The 27,271-nt window shown below is 40.8% G+C and overlaps 1 protein-coding gene across 1 annotated transcript in view; it reads right to left on the reverse strand.

Moving 5' to 3' along the window:
* LOC139546787 (SH3 domain-binding protein 4-like) overlaps nt 1-27,271 on the reverse strand; it is a 59,786-nt gene that overhangs the window by 20,088 nt on the left and 12,427 nt on the right. Inside the window, exons 2-3 of the mRNA XM_071355568.1 lie at nt 6,176-6,399; nt 3,695-6,081 (exon numbers count right to left, since the gene is read on the reverse strand). Coding sequence (XP_071211669.1) covers nt 3,695-6,081; nt 6,176-6,296 — 2,508 coding nt within the window. The 5' untranslated portion in view covers nt 6,297-6,399. The remainder of the gene's footprint in view (nt 1-3,694; nt 6,082-6,175; nt 6,400-27,271) is intronic.

The following is a 27,271-nucleotide window of genomic DNA, read 5'->3' on the forward strand; positions in this document are numbered from 1 at the left end:
CATTCCTAGTAGGTCAGAAGTTTACATAGACTCAATTAGTATTTGATAGCATTGCCTTTAAATTGTTAAACTTGGGGCAAACGTTTCGGGTAGCCTTCCACAAGCTTCCCACAATATATTGGGTGAATTTTGGCCCATTCCTCCTGACAGAGCTGGTGTAACTGAGTCAGGTTTGTAGGCCTCCTTGCTCGCACACGCTTTTCAGTTCTGCCCACAAATTTTCTATAGGATTGAGGTCAGGGCTTTGTGATGGCCACTCCAATAACTTGACTTTGGAAGACCCATTAGCGACCAAGCTTTAACTTCCTGACTGATGTCTTGAGATGTTGCTTCAATATATCCACATCATTTTCCATCCTCGTGATGCCATCTATTTTGTGAAGTGCACCAGTCCCTCCTGCAGCAAAGCACCCCCACAACATGATGCTGCCACCCCTGTGCTTCACGGTTGGGATGGTGTTCTTCGGCTTGCAAGCCTCCCCCTTTTCCTCCAAAAACATCATTTTCTGGAATTTTCCAAGTTGTTTAAAGGCACAGTCAACTTAGAGTATATAAACTTCTGTCCCAGTGGAATTGTGATACAGTGAATATGTATTCAGTTGAAGTCAGAAGTTTACATTCACTTAGGTTGGAGTCATTAAAACTCGTTTATCAACCACTCCACAAATTTCTTGTTAACAAACTATAGTTTTGGCAAGTCGGTTAGGACATCTACTTTGTGCATGACACAAGTAATTTTTCCAATAATTGTTTATAGACAGATTATTTCACTTATAATTCACTGTATCACAATTCCAGTGGGTCAGATGTTTACATACACTAAGTTGACTGTGTCTTTAAACAGCTTGAAAATTCCAGAAAATGATGTCATGGCTTTAGAAGCTTCTGATACGTGTTCTGTCTCCTAGACATGAACGTACTTTGGTGCAAAAAGTGCAAATCAATCCCAGAACAACAGCAAAGGACCTTGTGAAGATGCTGGAGGAAACAGGTACAAAAGTATCTATATCCACAGTAAAACGAGTCCTATATTGACATAACCCGAAAGGCCTCTCAGCAAGGAAGAAGCCACTGCTCCAAAACTGCCATAAAAAAGCCAGACTACGGTTTGCAACTGCACATGGGGACAAAGATCGTACCTTTTGGAGAAATGTCCACTGGTCTGATTAAACAAAAATATAACTATTTGTCCATAATGGCCATCGTTATGTGTGAAGGAAAAAGGGGGAGGCTTGCAAGCCGAAGAACACCATCCCAACTGTGAAGCACGGGATTGGCAGCATCATGTTGTGGGGGTGCTTTGCTGCAGGAGGGACTGGTGCACTTCACAAAATAGATGGCTTCATGAGGGGGGGAAATTATGTGGATATATTGAAGCAACATCTCAAGACATCAGTCAGGAAGTTAAAGCTTGGTTGCAAATGGGTCTTCCAAATGGACAATGACCCCAAGCATACTTCCAAAGTTGTGGCAAAATGGCTTAAGGACAACAAAGTCAAGGTATTGGAGTGGCCATCACAAAGCCCTGACCTCAATCCCATAGAAAATTTGTGGGCAGAACTGAAAAAGCATGTGCGAGCAAGGCGGCCTACAAACCTGACTCAGTTACACCAGCTCTGTCAGGAGGAATGGGCCAAAATTCACCCAACTTATTGTGGGAAGCTTGTGGAAGGCTACCCGAAACGTTTGACCCAAGTTAAACAATTTTAAGGCAATGCTACCAAATACTAATTGAGTGTATGAAACTTCTGACCCACTGGGAATGTGATGAAAGAAATAACAGTTGAAATAAATAATTCTCTCTACTATTATTCTGACATTTCACATTCTTAAAATAAAGTGGTGATCCTAACTGACGTAAGACAGGGAATTTATTTTAGGACTAAATGTCGGGAATTATGAAAAACTGAGTTTAAATGTATTTGACTAAAGTGTATGTAAACTTCCGACATCAACTGTATGTATATATATATACATACATACATACATACATACATACATACATACATACATACATACATACATACATACATGCATACAAACATGCATACATACACACAGTACCAGTCAAAAGTTTGAACACCTACTCATTCTGGGATTTTTCTTTATTTGTACTATATTGTAGAATAATAGTGAAGACATCGAAAATTATGAAATAACACATATGGAATCATGTTGTAACCAACAAAAGTGTTAAACAAATTGAAATATATTTAAGATGTTAGATTCTTCAAAGTAGCCACCCTTTGCCTTGATGACAGTTTTGCACATTCTTGGCATTCTCTCAACTAGCTTCACCTGGAATGCTTTTCCAACAGTCTTGAAGGAGTTCCCACACATGCTGAGCACTTGTTGGCTGCTTTTCCTTCACTCTGCAGTCCAACTCATCGCAAACCACCTGAATTGGGTTGAGGTCAGGTAATTGTGGAGGCCAGATCATCTGATGCAGCACTCCATCACTCTCCTTCTTGGTCAAATAGCTCTTACACAGCCTGGAGGTGTGTTGAATCATTGTTTTGTGGAAAAACCAATGCTAGTCCCACTAAGCTCAAACCAGATGGGATGGTGTATCGCTGTAGAATGTTGTGGTAGCATGCTGGTTAAGTGTGCCTTGAATTCTAAATACATTCCAAATTTAATCACGGAGAGTGTCACGAGCAAAGCACCCCCAACACCATCACACCTCCTCCTCAATGCTTCACGGTGGGAACCACATATGTGGAGATCATCCGTTCACCTACTATGCGTCTCGCAAAGGCATGGCGGTTGGAACCAGAAATCTCAAATTTGGACTCATCAGACCAAAGACAAAGGATAGATTTCCACCGTTCTAATGTCCATTGCAAGTGTTTCTTGGCCCAAACAAGTGTATTCTTCTTATTTGTGTCCTTTACTAGTGATTTATTTGCAGCAATTAGACCATGAAGGCCTGATTCACATAGTCTCCTCTGAATAGTTGATGTTGAGATGTGTTTGTTACTTGAACTCTGTGACGCATTTATTTGGGCTGCAATTTCTGAGGCTGGTAACTCTAATGAACTTATCCTCTGCAGCAGAGGTCTGGGTCTTCCTTTCCTGTGGCGGTCCTCATGAGAGCCAGTTACATCATAGCGCTTGATGGTTTTTGCGACTGCACTTGAAGAAACTTTAAAAGTTCTTGAAATTTTCCATATTGACTGATCTACATGTCTTAAAGTAATGATGAACTGTCATGTCTCTTTGCTTATTTGAGCTGTTCTTGCCATAATATGGACTTGGTATTTTACCAAATAGGGCTATCTTCTGTATACCACCCCTACCATGTCAAAACACAACTGATTGGCTCAAACGCATTAAGGAAAGAAATTCCACAAATTAACTTTTAACAAGGGAAACCTGTTCATTGAAATTCATTCCAGGTGACTACCTCATGAAGCTGGTTGAGAGAATGACAAGAGTGTGCAAAGCTTCATCAAGGCAAAGGTTGGATACTATATATTTTTTTGTTTAACACTTTTTTAGTTACCTCATGAATAGTAAAACTAAAGAAAAACCCTGGAATGAGTACGTGTCCAAACTTTTGGCTAGTACTGTATATATATATTTTTTTTTGCTCAGAAAACTTTGGGGTGGAGGGGGGGAATAACACCACTCATGAGCCAAATTCGGTTTGCGGGCCTCCAGTTGGGGAACCCTGCCCTAGGCCATTACTTACAGTCATCAGTTCCTTCTGGAAGGACTTCCTCTCCTTGCCCTCTGCATTGTTGCAGTCCTCCTTCAGCTTCTCCAGAACAGACGCCACCCTCTCAGGCTCACTGTCGGGCTCTGTACGGCAGAAATGTGTCAGTGGTAGGTTGACGTAACCCAGGGCATCAGCAAACGCCCTCCAGCTTCCTACGTTCTCCATCAGTATAGTCCTTACAGAGGCATAGATGTACGTCAGGAACTTGCTGGGCTTAAGTATCTGCTCCAGTAAGAGTGTAGTGGTAAGTTCAGCACCGCTGAAGTAAATGGGCTTCACTTTCCCCACCACCAGAACATTTTTTGCATGGACAAGTCCTGTCCTACCATGATAGTAACCAATGTACCATTCCTTAGTCCACAACTGTCCCTTCAGTTTGATTTTCTCCTCGCTCAGAAGGGCAACGTAATCCCCCTTTTTGTACTCCAGTAAGTATTGGTTCTTGGTCTGACGGATGACTGTTTTGATAAATTTACCAAACTTCAGGTTGTGGATTCGTCGGTCATGGAACACAGGGTACTTGTTAGTGATGGCCAGAGGGGACAAAACAATTTTCCCTACTTCCTTCTTCTTCAGGAAGCGCCTCTGCGCAGACGTCCGTGGACCAGTCTTGGGTGGAGGTGTTGGTGTTTGAACGCAGAACTGGGCGAGAATACAGTCCTGGTCATCCTTGACCTGGACCCGCAATGTGAAATCTGAGACATCGTCAGCAGTGCGTGAGGCGATCACATAGACAAGCCGGCTAACCTTTCCTAGTTTGACCTGGAACCCCCTGACCACCCTGGCCTGCTCACTGTCCTTGACCTCATAGTTGGCCATATTGGAGTAAACCCCGACCCGAAGATCCTGTGGTCTAGCCAGGACAAACTGGTGCTTCCCCCAGAGCTGAAGGGCCACTGGAGGAGCAGAGTGGGCCTGCCTCCCCACCTCACTCACCAGTAATGTCTTTGGGGCACAGTCATGGCCGAAGATAGCCACCACAGTCTTAAAGGATGGGTGAATGTGCTTAGGCCCATAGACGCCCAGGGTGACCTTTTTCACCACGTTATCCCAAACTGTGGTGTCTGGAGCAACCGACTGTGCCTGGGCCACAACAGACACATACATACAGGGCTCAAGGTTATCCAGACAGACCTGGACGGTGTCCCCATACATGTACGCCTGTGGGATTGGTGTGTAGGGGCCCTCCTTGCAGTCACTCCTCACACACATGACCTCTGTCGTCTGTCTGCTCTCCTTCTTCACCACAACTGACACGTTCATCTCAAGGGTGACTGTGGTTTTGGTCTCCATGTTGCTGAGTTTGATCTCCACAACTGGGCTCACAGTGGTGCAGCGGTCGTTGTTCAGTTCCAGAGGCGGGTCCAGCAGGGCCTTCATGGAGATCTGCTGGGTGTCTCCAGGGGCCACGTGGCCCTCAGGGATGTGAATGCTGATGCTGGTGTCTGGAAGCTGGACAGCTCCTCCAGAACTGTCTAGACGGCAGACAATGTTGGTCTCTACCGGCTGCGTTTGGCCCCAGCCTGGGTTCTGGCCCATGGAGTCCAGGTCATGGCAGGACCTGGCTTGCTTGCGGTGATTGAGCCATGCTTCCCGGAAATCCTCTCGGCTCTGGAACTGCTCAGGCGCAGGGGCTTTCAGGCCTCCAAAGAAACTGGAGGATGCCTTTGGGGCGTCATTCTGAGCCTGCAGGATGGAAAGTTCTGAGAGACTATAGGATCGCTTGCTCCTGAAGAATGGGTTGTCCCTGCGTAAGGTCTGGCCCACTCCCAGGCTGGGGCTGATGTGGTTCAGATCAAAGATGCCACTGCCAAAGCCATTGATGTTGACAGTGCTGCTGGTGGAGTTTGGTGGGACAGAGGGTGCTGTGTCAAAAAGAAGAAGATCCACTGACTTACTGTTCTCATTACTGTTCTGATCCAGCGAACTCTGAAGGGCTCCATTGAGGAAAGGGTTGGTGGCGCTACGACTAAGGGGCTGGTGATGGGGGGCAAAGGGGTTCCCGTTTTGGGGGGCAGTGGGTTTCAGGATCACCCCGGTCCAATCTTCAAGGAGGTCCAGCTCCTTGGCTCCCTCCTCAACAGAGCAGTCTCCTAAGCTGTCGATCATACCGCTGTCACTGAAGGAGGAGTCCCGGTAGTTGATGGATTGGACGTATGCCGCAGGGATGTAACCCATCTCAGTTTTGTTGTGGGCGTACCACCACTCTCCACCCGATGTGTCCAGCACAAAGAGATGTTCTCCCTTGGAAAACTTGAGGGTGGTAAAGCTGGAGGGACAGTAATCCTTAATTGCAATGACTTCCCTGGCAGTGCCAAATGAGGCAGTGGCATCCAGTCTTAAGGCACTGGGAGAAGGCACTGCAAAAAAAGAACACCAAAAAAGTCAATCTGTTATCAGGTAATCTATACTACAACAAAATATCTCAAATATGAATGAACTTCATTAGCGTACCTTTGACATCTGTGAGGCAGTTAGATTCAGAGACTCCATCACTGAGATCAATGAGTGTCCCCTCTGACTTGCAGCGTGGCAGTGCAATGTTGTTGGTCGCCCTGATTCGATGGGCGGCCATTGTTGGTTCTTTCCCTGCACACACAGCCTATGTGCTCAGGCTGCTCTCCTGGGTTCCCTTTCAGCCAATGGCAGAGTTAGTCGTCAACAGCCTTTCATAGTCTCTGGAGATGAAATAGAAAAAAACAGGATTAACTAATGGCTTATTTATATCTAATTAGCTTTTAGCGACACTTGACAATCTCATTAAATGGGCCTGATGCATTCTGATTAGAACAATATATCAGACTTGCAACCTGCTCACTAATATAATTAAGAGGCACAAATAATGGATTGCCAAATGGTGACAGAATGTAAATATCCCACAGATATTTACAAGTTCCACATCCCAGAAGATAGGATTTTGGATGTGACAATTACAAGAAAAACACAAATCCCTAGTGTCTCTGTGTGTGTGTGGTTGGGGGTGGGTCTGACCATGTAATTTCTGCACACACAAAACACAAATTCCTCTACCTCGAGGTGGGTGGAGAGGACATTCAACGTGAGATTTCAAGGTATGCATTACTATTATTGGAATTTCATGTGAAACCCTATAGACACTGAATTGTATTAACCTCATCTCTCTTTGGTCTACAACCTTGACATTCTACATTATGTTATACTATACCAAAGGCAGGTCGCCCTGACAGAATGCAACTGACAGCTTAATAACTTTTTTTGCCTCCTCTCGTCTTTGAAATAGATCCTGTTGATGTTAGCAGGGCCCTTCATTACGCTATGCTTGAAATAGTAAACCCTTGGGTCCTCCAAATGTTGTTTTAACTTTGAAGCGTTTGTGGGTTTCACTCCACTCAGTTAGTTCTCCTGTACTTTGAAAAAAAATCGAACCATCAAGGAGATATCAGTGAAAGCAATTTCTAGAATATGTATGTTACAAATAGTGTGTAGAGCTCATTTCCATATCCATTCCCTTCCCTGTGAAACTTTTTTATCCTTGATCATCCTTTGGAGAGGATAGTTCTGCACTGAGGGCCATCAAAAAGGACCTGGAGGAAGAAAGGGGATAGCTAAAGACCCATACGGAAACAGAATGATAAATGAAGTGTATATCCAAAAAGCTCAATTTGAATTCAAGTAAACATTTTAGCCCACAGACTCAGATACTTCAGACGGGAGAGTAGACAGCACTTTGAGCTGCAGCCCAAAATAATCTGACAAAATAGGCATGAATCACAACATAACAACTTTTATTATAGCCTACTTTTTGGCTAAAAACAATGTTTTGGTCAAGACAACCTACACGAAGCCTTATATTTATTACTGCTTTTAACAAAACAACAGACCAGGTGTTGCTACTCGCTGATGTCTTATGGGAAAATCCAGACCTTATCTCAGCTAGTCTCCATTCTCTTTCCGCATATTTTTTTGATGACCCAATGGCAACACACATCAAAAAAACAGTCACATCTGCTGCCTCTCCCAAACTCAAGGAGAGGTGGTTTGTGTAAAGTGCCAAAACCCCCTGCCTACTCTCCTGTGCAGTATGAAGGCAACAGCACACAGTGGTTTCTGACAAATAAATAGGCTTGTGGCAAAGTATACAATTTGAACTGTAATATGACTTAGAGCAGTGGTCACAACCTTTTCTGAGTCAAGATCTACCCCTCAGGATTATTTTTAAACATGACTTAAAAGATGTAACATTAACCTAATGAAAACAGTTCTGTAAGAATTAGGTTTGTGCAGTAGGCCTAATATATTATCACTGCATATTGGCTATATGCCTGGCCTGCCAATATTGTTCTTCTCAGACCATATTATATTTAAAAACTTGAGCTTTGATAACAAAATAGATCAGTTGGAGTAGCACTTGCAAAGCACAGCGGAGCATGAATTGAAATAATTAGATTTTTTATGTTACTGGTTTACCTTCATCTGATGGTCATGGTGCTTTTAAGACAACTGGGACGTCAGTGATCTTCAGGTCGAAAAGTCAGGGGTCTAGAAAGATGCCAGAGTATCCAGCTTGGAATTGGGAGTCCCATAGGGCTGCGCACAAATGGCCCAGCGTCGTTGGGGTTAGGGTTTGGCCGGGGTAGGCCGTCATTGTAAATAAGAATTTGTTCTTAACTGACTTGCCTACTTAAATAAAGGTTAAATACAAATAAATAAATAAAACAATAAAATAAAGTGTTGAATAAAAACAGTGTTGACAGTGCTGAATATTTGTTTTTACATGAACTCTCTTAGAAAAACAGCAGCTCTTTGCTGTATTCTTTGACAGTCTCGCTGTGGTCATGGTTTTAAAAGTTATTAAATCTTACTTAGGCTAGTGTCAAACTTCGCTGTGGCCGGGGTCGTAGAAGCTCTGTAGGCACTGTGATTTGAGCTATCCGATTGGCCAGCGCAGTAGACGCACTTGATTTAGCCACAGATCCTCCGGTCCGCCTGGTAGGTTGAGTTCCTCTTTTCAGACAAATTCAACGGTTCAAAATAGAAAATACTTTGCTTACCAGGTGCGCAAGGCTTCTGAATCAAGTGCACCTACCGCCAACAGTGCAACATGAATGATAAAATAAAAGGAGCGCAAGCCTTTTTCACAGCCTTTATCGTTGGCTTTTCCACTGAAATGTTTGGTGATTCGATTAGGAATGGTCGACCGGTTGGTGACCACTGGCTTTCAGTTGTGACTATTATAGATGCTCTCCTGACAAAGAGATGAAGTACCAATAACACCAAACTCTAAAACATCTTTGAAAACCCAGACTGAAGAGGTCAAAATGCAGCAGAATACAATAAACCATCTCAACTCTTTTGCCCTATTCTTGTAACCAGATGTGGGTCAGTAGAACACAGCACTGTTTCTTGATACACAACCAACTACAATTCATCTATAATTCAGTAACTTCATAGGTTCTGGGGAAGGGGTGTTCATGGAGGAAAGGTCTTATGACACCACTGCAATGTTTTTACTAGAGCATGAGTGATTCTAAGGGTGCTCCGCCAGGCACCAGCAAGAGAAAAAAATGGTATGATGTGAGGAATGCAACATTGCTTCACAAAGTGGTGAAGATGAACTCCTCTGTCCTTAAGACTGCCAACATGAGCCATTGATAAAGAGTATGGGGGAATTTGATTGTCAAATGTATGTGTCCATGCAGTGGTGTAGTGGAGGGTATATGCCGTAAGCACACTTATTTTTCAGTCGGCGTTGTGTTTACCCACTTCTTAACCACGGCAGGTAGCCTAGTGGTTAGAGCGTTGGGCCAATAACCGAAAGGTTGCTAGATCAAATCCCCAAGCTGACAAGGTAGAAATTTGTTGTTCTGCCCCTGAACAAGGCAGTTACCCCACTGTTCCTAGGCCATCATTGTAAATAAGAATTTGTTCTTAACTGACTTGCATAGTTAAATTAATAAAAATCCCCACAATGGATATCAAAGCAGAGTAGTGGAGGGATATGCCGTATCAATTAATAGGGCTGACGGAACAGATCAAAATGTTCAGCTTAAAATGTTGATAAACTATTATTTCTTTGCACATTCCAGTGGTTTCATGGACAGAGGAGGATATATCCATTAGACATTTTGAAAGAGGGAGATCTAAAGACGCAACCACTATCATGGGTTGCTAATATGACTAGGATAATGCCTTCAGCGGCTAGACAAGGAAAGAAAGATGAAAGAAAACCAATAGAACAGGAGAACGCATATGAGGACGTCTTTATAAAAGAATTGCCTCACGTTTCTATGGTGGGCTATAGGCTACTTTGAAGCGAGGTAAGACATCCCTCATAATATGAAGTAAAACAAGAGGTTTCAAACAATTAAGGAACAGGAAAAATAAAGTGACGCTAATGATAGGCCTCATCCAAAAAACTTTCGCAATTAAAATGTTAACTAGCTACAAAATAGCCTGCGCTTACCTGGCAGAAACCTCTGCAAGAATTTCTGCCTCCTTTATCTGTTTCAATAGTAAGCCTACTATTAGCGTACTTGCACAGTACAGCTTGGGTTGTCCTGACTGTGAAAGACCAATATGGGATAAATAATTGTATGTAATTCAGAGTGTATGTCACCGTTTCTGATACACTTAGAAAAAAGGGTTCAAAAAGGGTTCTTCGGCTGTCTCCCTCTGTAGAAAGGGTTCTACATGGAACCCAAAAGGGTTCTACCTGGAACCAAAAGGGTTCTGCCTGCATTCAACAAGGGTTATTCAAAGGGTTCTCCTATGGGGACAGCCGAAGAACCCTTTAAGGTTCTAGATCGCACCTTTTTTCAGAGTTTACAATTTTTCACACAGCGAGTCTTTCCTTCGCCAGGTGGGCCGTTTGGGAGTATATCCACCTCTCCAGGCAGGACTACTCTACTTTGACCATTTGCTTTGACACTACCCCTGGGTGGTCTACATCTTTCTGACCTATCCCCTGACCTTGACCAGTCAGTACTTACTTAACCTCACAGCAGCAGATCAAGAAGGACAATAGCGGAAAGTTACATCTGGAATGTAACACACAGAATCAAATTTGTAGAGAGGTTGATACCCAATATGTAAATCTGGATGCAAAAGTAGCACATTAACAAAGCGTTTTGAGAGAGGAAGCTAAATTAGGTTTCAAGCCAACGTCACTAACAATGGCATGTCATTTAGAGTCTCACTTCACATCTCAGAAGCCCTTTCTGCTCTGCTTAGCTGCTCAGCCATAATCTCTGCCTCGTTGGTTCACATAATGGGAAGATAACTAGTCAGGGATTTATTCCAGTAGGGTGATTCCTCAAAAACGAGAACAAAAGGCCAAGATTTTTGGTGAGTTTTCACAAAATGTAATACATAGAAGGCTCCTTTGGAGGAAGGACTGTAGACATATACAGTGATCCCACTGTATTTGACATGAGTATCCTTAAGCATAATTTTAAAAATAATTACACTGATCAAAAATAAAAATTCAATATGTTACAGTTCAAATAAGGAAATCAGTCAATTGAAAAAAATTAATTAGACCCTAATCTATGGATTTCACATGACTGGGAATACAGATATACATATGTTGGTCACGGATAACGTAAAAACATAGGTAGGGGCGAATTTTGAAAATGTTGAAAAGAAAAACGGGCAAATATTGTACAATCTAAGTGCAAAGCTCTTAGAGACATGTCCAGAAATCCCTGCCAAAGGTGATTCTAACATGTATTGACTCAGTGTATAAATACTTACAGTTGAAGTCAGAAGTTTACATACACCTTAGTCAAATACATTTAAACTCCGTTATTCACAATTCCTGACATTTAATCCTAGTAACAATTCCCTGTCTTAGGTCAGTTAGGATCACCACTTTATTTTAAGAATGTGAAATGTCAGAATAATAGTAGGGAGAATGATTTATTTCAGCTTTTATTTCTTTCATCATATTCCCAGTGGGTCAGAAGTTTACACACACTCGATTAGTATTTGGTAGCATTGCCTCTAAATTGTTTAACTTGGGTCAAACGTTTCGGGTAGCCTTCCACAAGCTTCCCACAATAAGTTGGGTGAATTTTGGCCCATTCCTCCTGACAGAGTTGGAGTAACTGAGTCAGGTTTGTAGGCCTCCTTGCTCGCACACACTTTCAGTTCTGCCCACACATTTTCTATAGGATTGAGGTCAGGGCTTTGTGATGGCCACTCCAATAACTTGACTTTGTTGTCCTTAAGCCATTTTGCCACAACTTTGGAAGTATGCTTGGGGTCATTGTCCATTTGGAAGACCCATTTGCGACCAAGCTTTAACTTCCTGACTGATGTCTTGAGATGTTGCTTCAATATATCCACATCATTTCCCCCCCTCATGAAGCCATCTATTTTGTGAAGTGCACCAGTCCCTCCTGCAGTAAAGCACCCCCAAAACATGATGCTGCCATCCCTGTCCTTCACGGTTGGGATAGTGCTCTTCGGCTTGCAAGCCTCCCCCTTTTTCCTCCACACATAACAATGGTCATTATGGCCAAACAGTTATATTCTTGTTTCATCAGACCAGAGGACATTTCTCCAAAAAGTACGATCTTTGTCCCCATGTGCAGTTGCAAAATGTAGTTTGGCTTTTTCATGGCAGTTTTGGAGCAGTGGCTTCTTCCTTGCTGAGCAGCCTTTCAGGTTATGTCGATATAGGACTAATTTTTACTGTGGATATAGATACTTTTGTACCTGTTTCCTCTAGCATCTTCACAAGGTCCTTTGCCGTCTCCTTCCTGAGCGATATGACGGCTGCGTGGTCCCATGGTGTTTATACTTGCGTACTATTGTTTGTACAGATGAACGTGGTACCTTCAGGCATTTGAAATTTGCTCCCAAGGATGAACCAGACTTGTGGAAGTCTACAATTTATTTTCTGAGGTTTTGGCTGATTTCTTTTGATTTTCCCATGATGTCAAGCAAAGAGGCACTGAGTTTGAAAGTAAGCCTTGAAATACATCCACAGCTACACCTCTAATTGACTCAAATTATGTCAATTATCCTATCAGAAGCTTCTAAAGCCATGACATAATTTTCTGGAATTTTCCAAGCTGTTTAAAGACACAGTCAACTTAGTGTATGTTAACTTCTGACCCACTGGAATTGAGATACAGTGAATTATAAGTTAAATAATCTGTCTGTAAGCAATTTTTGGAAAAATTACTTGTGTCATGCATAAAGTAGATGTCCTAACCGACTTGCCAAAACTATAGTTTGTTAACAAAACATTTGTGGAGTGGTTGAAAAACGAGATTTAATGACTTCAGCCTAGCCAACTTCCGTCTTCAACTGTATGTGAATGCTTTTTTCTGTATTTGATTTTCAATATATTTTCTAAAATGTCTAAAAACATGTTCTCACATTGTCGTGATGGGGTATTGTGTGTAGCTGGGTGAGACAAATAAGGGGCATGAATACTTTCTGAAGGCACTGTATATCCTTCATAAATCATACATGGTATCGCATCAGGAGAAGTAAACTAAAGATGTAGTTTGTATTTTTTTTATGAAGTCCATTAGAACTTGCCAAACTGTATCTATAAAGTGAGTGACTCGTCTGTAGCATACTGAATCGCATTGTTAAGAGAAACCTTAATTTGGCTCCCTAATTTGATATAATGATACAGGTCTACTGATTTAATCAAAGTGTTGACAATGGAGTAGTCAACTGCTGCTTTCTGTGTAGCAAAGCTCATGATTAACACCTGCTTCATTCTTCGATCATACATGAATTGCAGTTTGCTGAGAAAAGGCCTCTTAAAAGGAAGTGTGAAGGCTGTGGAAGTCTCTTACAAGATTCTTTAAGAAGAAATCTGTGGGTCAGTTGTTAAACAAGTCTTTTTTTAATAAATGATATACTGCAATTCAAAAAGAGAGTTGCAAACACTTGTTGAAATTCTTTCACTAATGTAACAGACCTCTTCTCTTAACACGTATGGACCCAGAACTTAATTGAGCATCTGTTCTGTTTATTTTAGACCCATTTTTTTATTTGAAAAGGTGCCCATCACACAATTTGTTTGATTTGAAATGTAACCTTTAAAACATTTTGTCAAATTAATTTTGAGTTTTTACAACAATTTTCTGATTTAATAAAATACCTAATTTGAAGAAGAAACATAATTGTGGCAATTCATATCATCCAGTAAAATAATTCAATCTCAAGGGACAATATCCCTAGACAATATCCCTAAAATACACTGAATTCATACATAATCAGTCATTTCAATTGTAATCAATACCACAACAAATGTTTTTATTCAATAATATAGCTGTGTATTTCTGAAGGAATCAAGGCATTAGAATGTCCCAGAGGCATTCTAATGCCCGGGGGATCCTGGCTGGCTACTTTTTCTCTTTGGCTGGCTACTCCATGTGCTTGTGGAAAACATTGGTATACATACGGGTTGAAAATGGCAGATTTTGTAATTGATAAGCGCCTAAATTGGAACCCAGTGGCTGTACAGTAACATGCTATACATGAGGTTAGAGCTCAGGTTCTCCAGTTCTATGCGCTGTATGGGTTTTAATTGACAGCCATTACAAAACTTGAGCGCCGCTCACGACAAGAAGATGCCACCATCTCTCCCGCTAATTATGGAAATGTTTTGTTGTCTGAGTGAGGGAAATGCTGTAAATCGAGAGGAGTCATTAAGTTCTGAAAGATGAGACATTGAGGATTATAATACATACCGCTTTGATGTCATACAGCAAACCACACACCCATGAGTCCAAAATGTGCACTTTACATTTCCACATTTGAAAACTCATGTAATTTACAGCATCAATGTTTATGATCGCTTGTTTGATCCACAGTTAGAAGGATGACATGCGTTATACCCTGGGTTGTTCTGAACAGAATGAGCCAAGGTGTATTGTATTGTGAAGAAAATTTGCTGTGGACCACAGGCTTGAAAGCATTCATAACTCCCCAGTCAATGCGTACCAAAATTACAATCTGTTTGTCTGAAGTGCCTTTTAAAAGCCTGACACTGTAAGATCGTATTTTATAACATAGATAGACATGTTGACAACAGAATACGCTTTCAAATGTCCCAGATTGCGATTTATAATGGAACGTTTTTGGATTGCGTAAATAACAACAGTAATTGTGTGATGGTGGGGAGACAGGGCTCTGTTCCAAATAAAAAACTACAAGTGTGCTGCTTCAGTTCTTTAATGTTGACGGGTCTTTCCTTGAGTAATAAAATGTCATTTAAATGACTTAGGAACTGTGCACAGTTTGAAGAGGTGTGTGGCCACTTGGAAACACCACTTAGACCTCTCACTCAAACCATTGTGATGTTTTTCTTCTTATCTTGGACCTACTCCAAAATGTCAAATGAATTTTGTTATTATGTTACTGAATGCTTCTAGAGTATTTTCAGATTCCATTATTGAAAAGTACAGTAAAAAAGTACAGTAAAAAGTACAGTAAATGTAAAATGCACAATGTCAACACTGTAATGTTTGGATTCAGTCTTGTGTCAGGTGAACTGTTGTGTCCTCACCTTAGGTCTGATCATTTTTCCATAATCTCCTAAGTGTTCTTTCAATTACTACCATAATCATGCATATTCATTTTGTAGTTGTTCAGTTAGAAACATTTCAATTTGGCCCTAGCATTGTAGGTGCTACAAACAAAATTGGTGTCATATGAAGCTTTGCTGCTTGCTCTGTAATGAGTAGTATTTTGATATCAATTTCAATTTTCTTACATTTCTATATGAATACTATAAATCAAATCAAACTTTATTTGTCACATGAGCCCGAATACAACAGTGTCAAATATATACATGAATATTGAAAATCAACCATTTTTGATTAGGAATAATTTTCAATATATTGTTCAAAATAATTCATACCATGGCCTTGTTGGATACTCGTTTCTGATTGGCTTGAAGGGCATTCTAGAGTGTGCATTATTTTCCTATAACGCACGGTATATCGGCATTCAATAGTTTAGTTCATTCTTACATGTTTGAGCTGCTTTGAAAGCAAAAGTCGACATTATTGGCATTGTTGAATTCAATTTTCATAATAGCAAGCTAGGACTGATAGTTTGGTTAGCTAAACTAGCAAGTCTATTTGTTTGGTTACAAAGGCAACTACTGTATATCTAGTAAACTTGCTAGCTACTTCAGTGGATGTTGAGCACATTTCTACTTTTCTAACGGAAAATACATATGTACAGTGCCTTCAGAAAATATTCAGACCCCTTGACATTTTCCACATTTTGTTACGTTACAGCCTTACTCTAAAACGTATTAAATTAATAAAAAATCCTCAGCAATCTACACACAATGCCCCATAATGACAAAGAGAAAATGGGTATTTAGAAATGTTAGCAAATGCATTAAATATAAAAAACAGAAATACCTTATTTACGTAAGTATTCAGGCCCTTTGCTATGAGACTTGAAATTGAGCTCAGGTGCATCCTGTTTCCATCGATCATCCTTGAGATGTTTCTACAACTTGATTGGAGTCCAACTGTGGTAAATTAAATTGATTGGACATGATTTGGAAAGGCACATGCCTGTCTATATAAGGTCCCACCGTTGACAGTGCATATCAGAGCTAAAACCAAGCCATGAGGCAAAGGAATTGTCCTTAGAGTTCCGAGACAGTATTGTGTCAAGGCACAAATCTGGGGAAGGGTACCAAAAAATGTCTGCAGCATTGAAGGTCCCCAAGAACACAGTGGCCTCCATCATTCTTAACATCTCTAGGGTAGGGGGCAGCATTCGGAATTTTGGATGAAAAGCATGCCCAAATTAAACTGCCTGCTACTCGGGCCCAGAAGATATGATATGCATATAAAGATTTGGATAGAAAACACTCTAAAGTTTCCAAAACTGTTAAAATAGTGTCTGTGAGTATAACAGAATTGATTTGGCAGGAGAAAACCTGAGAAAAATCAATTCAGGAAGTCGTTTTTTTTTGTTGGTTTTCTAGTTTTCTATTCAATGCCATTACAATATCCATTGACTTAGGACTCAAATTGCAGTTCCTGTGCCTTCCACTAGATGTCAACAGTCTTTAGAAATTGTTTCAGGCTTGTATTCTGAAAAATGAGGAAGTAAGAGCAGTCTGAATGAGTGGACCCTAAAGTGTCACAGAGCTTTTTCATGCGCGCGACCGAGAGAGTGCCTTTCTCGTTTACCTTTTATATTGACAACGTTATTGTCCGGTTGAAATATTATCGATTATTTAGGCTAAAAACAACCTGAGGTTTGAATATAAACATCGTTTGACATGTTTCTATGAACTTTACGGATACAATTTGGATTTTTTATCTGCCTGTTTTGACTGCGTTTGAGCCTGTGGATTACTGAAGATAACGCACGAACAAAACGGAGGTTTTTGGATTTAAAGAGACTTTATCGAACAAAAGGAACATTTACTGAGTAAATTAATGTCTGCTGAGTGCAACCATATGAAGATCATCAAAGGTAAGGGAATAATTTTATCTCTATTTCTGACTTGTGTAACTCTTCTACTTGGCTGTTTGTAATGATTTGTCTGCTGGGCTATGTTCTCAAATAATCGTAAAGTATGCTTTCGCCGTAAAGCATTTTTAAAATCTGACACCGTGGTTGGATTCACAAGAAGTTCATCTTTAAACCTATGTAAAATATGTTTTGTTTTCTGAATTTTTATAATGAGTATTACTGTATTTGAATTTAGTGCCCTGCAGTTTCACTGGCTGTTGAAGAGGTGGGACGCTACCGTCTCACGTACCCTAGAGAAGTTAAATGGAAGAAGCTTGGAACCATGACTCTTCCTAGAGCTGGCCGCCCGGCCAAACTGAGCAATCAGGGGAGAAGGGCCTTGGTCAGGGAGGTGACCAAGAACCCCCTCACCCCCCAACTGCTCATGGTCACTCTGACAGAGCACCAGAGTTCCTCTGTGGAGATGGGAGAATCTTCCAGAAGGACAATCATTTCTGCAGCACTCCACCAATCAGGCCTTTATGGTGGAGTGGCCAGACGGAAGCCACTCCTCAGTAAAAGGCACGATAGCCCGCTTGGAGTTTGCCAAAAGGCTCCTAAAGACTCTCAGACCATGAGAAACAGAATTCTCTAGTCTGATGAAACCAAGATTGAACTCTTTGGCCTGAATGCCAAGCGTCACGTCTGGAGGAAACCTAGCACCATCCCTATGGTGAAGCATGTTGGTGGCAGCATCATTCTGTGGAGATGTTTTTCAGTGGCAGGGACTGGGAGACTATTCAGGATAGAAAGAAAGATGAATGGAGCAAAGTACAGAGAAAACCTGCTCCAGAGTGCTCAGGACCTCAGACTGGAGCAACGGTTCACCATCCAACAGGACAACGACCCTAAGCACACAGCCAAGACAATGCAGGAGTGGCTTCGGGACAAGTCTTTGAATGTCCTTGAGTGGCCAGCCAGAGCAAGGACTTGAATCCAATCAAACATCTCTGGAGAGACCTGAAAATTGCGGTGCAGCGACGCTCCCCATCCAACCTGACAGAGCTTGAGAGGATCTGCAGAGAAGAATGGGAGAACCTCCCCAAATACAGGTGTGCCAGGCTTGTAGCATCATACCCAAGAAGACTCAAGGCTGTAATCACTGCCAAAGGTGCTTCAATAAAGTACTGAGTAAAGAGTCTGAATACTTATGTAAATATGATATTTCAATTTTTTATTAGAAAACATTTCTAAAAACCTGTTTCTGCATTGTCATTATGGGGTATCGTGTATAGATTGATGAGGGAAAAAAACAAATGAATCAATTTTAGAATAAGGCTGTAACGTACCAAAATGTGTAAAAAGTCAAGGGGTCTGAATACTTTCCGAAGGCACTGTATATCAAAGTTCCAGAGTGGGATCTCTGCTACTTTTAGAGTTATGATCCAATTTGTAAGCATTGTCAACAGAGTTAAATGTATTCAAAATGATCAACCTCTACTGGTGATTTGCAGGATGTGCAATGATGCAAGTAAAAGGAGGGCTGGGGTTGGGTACATTGCCTATAATGCCAATTTCTCTGTATAAAGTAACTAGCAGAGATCCCACACTGGAACTTTGACATGTCCATAGAGTATACTATGTTCAACAATATATTGAAACATTTGGCAAATTAAAAATGGTTTATTTTCAATATTCATATTTTTTCATATTCATAAATAAATGTAAGAATGTTTTTATTGAAATAAAAATACTATTCATATTATAGAGCAAGGTGTAAAGCGTCATATGACCCCATATTTTGCTTTGTAGCACCTACAGATGAAACATTATACACTAGTATCACCATTTTTTTTCCATGGCAAAAAGGAAAACACGAAGCAGAGCAAACTTTTTTGTAAAATGTAGTGTGCTTTAGCTTGGAAAATAAATACATGTGAATCTGGATGACAACATAAAGATATGTGTTTCCAGAAGGGGCTTGAAGGGGGGGAACACGGTCTTGCTATCGCTGAAAATATCTCTCAAAAACAGTGGAAGAAGCCAATGTAAACCAAACAAAAAGAAAATATTTTTTGCCACTGCTGATGGTTCCATTAGACTAATGAATGACAAATGGGGATGTGAGGTTTGCATTCATGAGGTTTCTTCATCTGTCTTTAAAAACGGGTTAAACCAAATCAATCAACCTACAGGTGGTACCTTTAATTAAACCCTGATAAGTACCATTACTGCAGGCCATCTATTTCTAAACCTCTCCTGCCAAATTAATTACATCATTAAAGTCACATAAAGAAACAATGAACAACATAATTATTTATGAGTGACAAACTGCCATAATATTATGGGTGGTTGTGTTGGTTAGTCTACGTGGCTGCTGGTTATATGAATCAGATGGTCCCTTGTGTGCTGCCCTAATTTGACTCGTACTTTTACCCATACTTCCTGTCAGCATTCTCCACTTCAGGGAGGCAGAGAGAGGCAGAGAGAGAGAGAGAGGGAGAGAGAGAGAGGGGCAGAGAGAGAAAGAGAGCGGCAGAGAGAGAGAGAGAGGCAGAGAGAGAGCGTGAGGCAGAGAAAGCGAGAGAGAGGCAGCAAGAGAGAGGCAGAGCGAGAGACAGGCAAAGAGAGAGAGAGCAAGGCAGAGAGCGGCAGAGAGACAGAGGCAGACAGACAGAGGCAGCGAGAGAGAGGCAGAGCGAGAGACAGAGGCAGAGAGAGAGAGAGGCAGAGAGAGAGAGAAAGAGAGAGGCAAAGAGGCAGAGAGAGAAAGAGAGATGCAGAGAGAGAGCGAGAGAGATACAGAGCGAGGCAGAGAGAGAGAGAGACAGCGAGGCAGAGAGAGAGAGAGAGGCTGAGAGAGACAGAGGCAGAGAGAGAGAGAGAAAGATGGGGGTGCAATCAGCAGAGGATAGGTTGATTTTAGTGCAACTTGCCCACATACGCAGACCCTGGCATAGACACACCACAGCATGAATATAAACACTACATCAGTTATAAGTTCAACCTCTGCTGCTCCAAGGAGCCTACCATCACCATGCAGGCAGGCAGCTAGTTGGTGGCAGGTAACTCAACTGCAGCACCAGGCAGTATCAGCGGATTAGCCTATCACACTCTGAAAGAGTGCTGAGGCCATGACAGAACAACCGAAATGCCCTTTTCTAAATCCCTACAGGGGAAATGCACAATGAATCTATCATCCACACCACTCCTTATATGCAGTGATTTGGTTCCTACTGTGTTCAGGCCCCCCAGGGGAAGGCTGGTGCAAATGGGTTTTATTACAGAGGAGCAGATGACAATGCTACACCTGTCTTTTACGTCCAGGTCAGATACATGTGCTCATAATCCTCATCTAAGGTGTAACATGTCACTAAATACATCCTGCAAAAACACAAAAGCAATCAATATGTTCACTGAAATGTAAATGAATGGGCTTTGGTAATTAAATACAGTACAGTTAATAGGCTTGGGCGGTATTGAGATTTTCATACCGTTCTTCTGCCACCCCGGGATTTACGGTATCACTGACATCGCACACAAGGGGGTGCTAAAAACGGCAAAAAAATCCTATTGGGCCTCTATTACTAAAATGCTAATAATTAGCACAAGTAATAGAAAAATCCCAAAGATACTGTTAGCTAAATGCTAACAAGCGAAAACTAACATTAAATAATTGCTAAGATAGGCAAATCCAGCTCATAAAGTTATACAAGCATATCTAGTAGCTACGAATGTCATTTTCGGTGAGTGTGGACATTTTACAAGCGAAAATGAATGAGAGACATTGTGCAAATGAACAAAGTTTTGATGCATGCTTTTCTGAAGAAAGAGCCATATGTGTACACCAAGAAGAGGGGAGAAGAACGGAGGAAAAAACGCTAGTAGGAAGCACAGGGAAAAAATGGCAGCTGTCCCTTTAACAGAGCTCTCTGACTTCTAAAACATGGCAGAAAGCAGATATAAGATATCTGATGGCAAACTTCATTACCTCTTTACCGCCACACAACAGACATTCTCCAATAGAACGCTATCGACTCACCGGCTCATGCTTCTCTTGTTGTGCTCTTTAAAGCGAACACGTGACTGGCTCAACTGTTCTGGGGCACTATGGTAAGCTTAATAATGTAAAACATTTGTGACAGGTGAAATTAAGAACGCAATCTGCTTTATTGCCTAATGTATTGCACAAGTTGACTGCAGGTATTAACTTAAAAGATTGCTACAAATATTCACATTTATTGAAATATTCCTGTGAGTTTTTCAAAATACGGTATACCGCCCAACAGTAGTACAGTATATCTGTCCTACCATGCAAGTGCAAGAAAAGAAGAGACAGGCTGTATAATTAAAATAATCCCAGAAAGTGTGTTTCTTTAATTGGCACTTTATTCTCCACTCTACCGCAAAAATCGAGGCTACTCTCTGTCATCAGACAATCTGCTGAATTTGAAAATTGAAAAAGGGCTCTATAGTTTTCATTGTTTTGGTGCGAAGTTGAGAATTAGTGTGGAACTCAAGTGGACCAACTGAAATAGGGAAGGGAGGTGACCCTTCTTTCAAGTTTCAAGGGGAAAGAGTTCCCAAGTAAAACAATGCCTACAAAGGACATTGTGTATTGTGTAATAGCTCCAACAGTCAAAACAATGAGAACCTTATCAGCCATCTACATCAAAACCACTGTCATTTGCTAATTGCCTCTACTTTTTCAAGATAATGTATTCAGCTATAAAGATATTCTCAATCCACCATCATCCTCCACACGGGATATGGACTCAGACACCAAGGTGATGTGATTAATGTTCAATGTAGAGTCATCCCTCTGTAGGACAGTACTGGGCATTGTGTTGTCTCCCTATAGACAGTGGCATTGCATTCCTGACTGACTGTGCACATTGTACTCCAGATCTGATTAAAGAATGAAGCTGATAAATTTACTAGCATGATTAATTACATTGAAATGTTTACTGACACCAGATGGACCGAGCAGTCCTATGATGAGATTTCACTGGTGTGTACCGCGTTTGTAAAATCAGGGGTTGGAACCGGTTCAGGGAAAAGAACCGAAAACCTGAAAATAATGTAATTTGATGAGGAACAGAATCAGAACCGCGAACGAAAGTGATCTATAATGTTGTGAAACAGAAACATTATTTTAAAATCATGGGAACCGGTTAATAATGTGCTTTTACGTTCCCAAATTTTTTTCCCCGTACCACAAAAAAATAAACGCCTGTTCCACTGTGTGCCTGCCTACCAGAAAATCTTTGCAAGCGTGTGTGCCAGGGTTTCCTAAGGAAAATGTATCACCAGACACGTGACCGGGAAGATTTACATTTACCAGACATTTGAGAAATTTACCGGACATCCTGTCAGGACCCGGGTCTCCGGTGTGAGAAACAGTCACTTAACAAACTGAGCCACTAATAGTCGGCAGAACCCAGGAGATGAGGCAGACACAGCAGTACTTGAGACGGTGTTTTAATAAAGTAAAAAGGAAAGTTCTTCAGGCAAAAATATAAATCCACAATGTCAAAAGTAATTCCAAGAGAAAAAAAGGTCAATCCTCCAAGTCACAAAGTAAATCCACAAAGTGGAAAGTACAGCAGGGAAACAACCTCAAAAGAATAAACAAAAAATAAATAAACGAGAACAAAACCAGAGTACCTCAAGAGAATCCAACTGGAGTAACAAATGATCACAGCATGGCTGGGGCTGGGTGCTAACATTCAAACACAGAGCAAAGAACTGATGAAAACTAAGGGTTTAAATACATTCAAGGGAAACGAGGCACAGGTGCAAATAATAACTGGAAACAAGGGAAAAACAAAAGGGTCACAAAAGCACAATGGGGGCATCTAGTGACCAAAACCGTAACAATCCTGGCCAAATCCTGACACATCCATATGCATTCAGATCCGATCTGGAGCAGCCAGCGCCATCAATAAACGAGGGATATTGGCCAAATGAGCCACATTTACGTGTCCTTAAAAACAGCATATAACAAATTGCAAAAACACTTTCTTGTATTTTGATGTGTAGGATATGTAAAACTTTATAGCCTATTTTATGTTTTGTTTTTTACTTTCCTAAAGCAATAATTTCCCACCTCCCGGTTCAGCTGTCAGATTTGAGCACTAGATGCATCAAGGCATTGCATGCATAGGGCCTATAGGCTTAGGCGTGCATCACTAATATTACTATTAGTGCATCACTAATATATACTGTATATGTGACAAGATACTTGGCAGTGTGTACCGGTGCTCGACCAGTTGGCGAAAGTCAACATCACAGAAGATAGCCCTATTTGGTAAAAGACCAAGTCAATATTATGGAAAGAACAGCTTAAATAAGCAAAAGAAACGACAGTCTACCATTACTTTAAGACATGAAGGTCAGTCAATACGGAACATTTCAGGAGTCGCAAAAACCATCAAGCGCTATGATGAAACTGGCTCTCATGAGGACCCCCACAGGAAAGGAATACCCAGTTACCTCTGCTGCATATGATACGTTGATTAGAGTTACCAGCCTCAGAAATGGCAGCCCAAATAAATGCTTCACAGAGTTCAAGTAACAGACACATCTCAACGTCTACTGTTCAGAGGGGACTGTGGTGAATCAGGCCATCATGATCGAATTGCTGCAAAGAAATCACTACTAAAGGACACCAATAAGAAGAATAGACTTGCTTGGGCCAAGAAACACGAGCAATTGACATTAGAGTGGTGGAAATCTGTTCTTAGGTCTGATGAGTCCAAATTTGAGATTTTTGGTACTATATGCCTACTTATAAATCAACCTTAATTTAGCCAACAAAATTGTTTCAATTTAGCATATTTAAAGAACTGGTTTCGATAAATAAATAGGCTTACAGTAATAACAATGATATACAATAATAATGATAAAACAAATGATCATTCTACCTTAATAGCGAGTTGCACAGTATCCTGCATTTGGCCACGCCAAAGTTCTTCTCATCTTAGTCCACTACTATATTAAAACTTGTCCACATGGAGGACACTTCTCTTGTAGGCTTTTCACTGTAGGCATAGGCCTACTCTGTTTTCCTCTAACATGTGTTTTACTTCAATGAAAAAGGCCTCCATCTTCGTAATCAACAGTAGCCTAGGCCAAGGCTAGGCCAAGGCTTTTGTAGGCAATCTGCCCCTGACCCTGCCCCTCTGAAGCATAGTCTAGTAGCCTACTGACATTACAAGCATGATTCAGAAATGGGAGATCGATTTTTTATTAGAGAAGAATCCATTAAACTTTTCAATGCTAGGGATACTATAGTTATCATGTTTCACATTGGATTTATTAACTACAAGAAATTCTGGTGCCGCTCTGCACATTAAAAAAAATGAACAGAAACGATGGATATAAACTGTAATTTTTTTGGTGTTCGAACCGGTTCAGAACTATATTTTGCTGGTCGGAACAGAGGAACAAAAAAGGATAATGAATCTGTTCAGAACGAAACGACGGGATTTAATTTAGGTTCCAACCCGTTTGTAATAAATATGTCATACAGCATATTTGGTTATGTGCCATTGTTATTCATTTCAACTCTAGGCTTGAGATACTGCTGACCTATTTTGGCAATAAAAGTGCACATCAGACATGTGTGGAACAATGCTGGCTTGATGAAGTTGCCTGACATGACTTGTCATCACAGCTGTAAAAAGGAGTGAGCAATGAGCAACAATTTCAAAATGCTAGTTTGAATATCATGAAAATAGATTATGATTTCCTTTCTGTTGTACTGCAGATCACTTTGAGTAATGACACTGTTCCACACAAGAGGAAGGCTAACTGTCTGTATGTAAGACTGGAAAACATTCTCAGAACATTAATCAGTCTGTGTACATGAAAAAACAGAGGACGAACACTGACAGTTATTGTCATTACAGTTGTAGTAAATCTGTGTTCAAGGCCTAAAATGCACAGACAGTACATGCTAGCACCCTGTTGAGAGCAGGACATTGATAGCTGAGAGATTTGGGTTCATGTTCTCTTTGGCGCACAGTACAGAGGAACTGAGGAGGTTCTTGCCTCTGTGTTTGAGGGTTGTTCGTGAACAGGTAGTGCCTGAGGAGCAGCAACAAGGAGGAAATGCCTTTCTGATGAGTGGCAACAAGATCCCCCATGCCTCCCACTGCCTCCCTCCCATCCCTCCAATCCCCTAACTTCAACTGTGACTCAGCTTGACTTGTTCTTGACTTGTGCATTGTACTCAGTTATTGTGATAAAACAGAAATTCAAGCACTTTAAAAACCAATGGAATATGGCAATTAAATGGATACAGTCCTATAAGCTAAATTCACGGGAATATGATATTGACCAAATAGTGCTGATGACACATATCCCAGGAAACAGATAGTGATGTTCACCTCACCCTGGCTGGTCAAAACCAGACCTCAGTATCAGATCTGAGGGTAGTCTTAGCTAATAATAAACTGTTGTGTAAACAATTTTACTACCTTTGAGGCCTGAATACCTGTGGCTACCACTGAGCCTCAAATGTACTAAAAGCATGCACTAAAGAATAGGTGTAAACGTTTCAGTATGTGTCTAGACTCCTCTGTGTTGTAAGTTTTATAACCAGCCTGTGGTCCTTATAGTCTGCAGAAAATCAGAGCTCTAACACAATACAGACATACACTCTTCATGGTACTATGTGGGGCTATATTGACCATTGGCAAGTCTTTAATAAAGATAATGTAATCCAAGACATGTTGATGAGAACCATAACAGACACCTCACTGTGCACATTGACTGATTTTGTCTGCGAGCTCTGACAGCTTCAGTATCTGGATTCTTCAGTGACATCAACTCAGTCTTACATGGTAGAGAAATAGGGGGTAACTAGCATCCTGGTGTAACTGCCCCCTCCTCACCCCCTCTCTGTAATTCACATTAAGACCACAAGATGTGACCAAATAATTTTCCGAACACTTTCCCACTGCTCTTGCTCAACAAAATGTTTTGTCTGTGTCATCACAACTTGTGTAGATACTTCAACAAAACGATTTTGTGGCAAGTTGATCCATTTTTGGGACATTTTCAAAATGTTGTAGATATATTCCAATGACGTTAGATCTATAATTGTTTTTTAAAATATACAAGTGGGAAGGCCTTAAGATAAATAATCCACCTGTTTAGAGAGAGGGGGTAACTAGCCCCTGGGGGATAGTTACCCCTTTATGGTTTGTGCTAACTTGCTAGCTAGCAACTTCACTAGCAGTAAATGCTAGCCAGCTAACTAGTTAGCATAAGCTGCTAGAAGTGCTAGCTAGCAACATTACACCAGATCGTCTATGGTAAAATATATTAAAAAAGATAACATAACTTAACATAACTTAATTGCAGTTGTAAATGTTTCCACTAGTGACTGATAGCTTTACAGTTAATGTTACTTTATAGCCTTTTAGCTATTTTACATAACATGTTTTATTTTCTATTTGATTTAATCTTTATTTAACTAGGCAAGTCAGTTAAGAACAAATTCTTATTTTCAATGATGGCCTAGGAACAGTGGGTTAACTGCCTTGTTCAGGGGCAGAATGACAGATTTGTCATTAGTTTCGGTTACTAGTCCAACGCTCTAACCACTAGGCTACGCTGCCGCCCGAAGCTAGATAGATAGCGACATTTTTAAGAGAGAGCTTTTCAATTGGCATCTCTCAAAGGTGGGGACTGGATTAGGTGTGAGCAGTGCAGGAGTTGGGCTCATGAGTTGTACTCCAATTTTACTGGGGATAGCTTTATTTGTGACCTATGTACTGGGGATAGCTTTATTTGTGACCTATGTACAAATTAGAATTGTGCAATAGCAGAACATAAGAGAATTGTCACAATGTTACACTGAATGCATTAGTTAAGTTATTTTTATCAAATGTTATATTCCAATGTTATTTCATGCTATTAGTTATATTCAATTCCAATTAATATTTTTTTGGGGGAACTAAAAAACAACCATTGAAAACATTTTGCTCCTGAATGTAATTTTAAAGACTGCTGGGAGTTACCTCGGTGCTTTAAAAAAAACACCCTTTTCTAAAAAAAAAACTAAATTTAATGAAATAACTAAAAAAGTTTAAACTGTAGCCA

This window comes from Salvelinus alpinus, chromosome 20 (genome assembly GCF_045679555.1).
Source record: "Salvelinus alpinus chromosome 20, SLU_Salpinus.1, whole genome shotgun sequence".
NCBI classification, from domain to species: domain Eukaryota; kingdom Metazoa; phylum Chordata; class Actinopteri; order Salmoniformes; family Salmonidae; genus Salvelinus; species Salvelinus alpinus.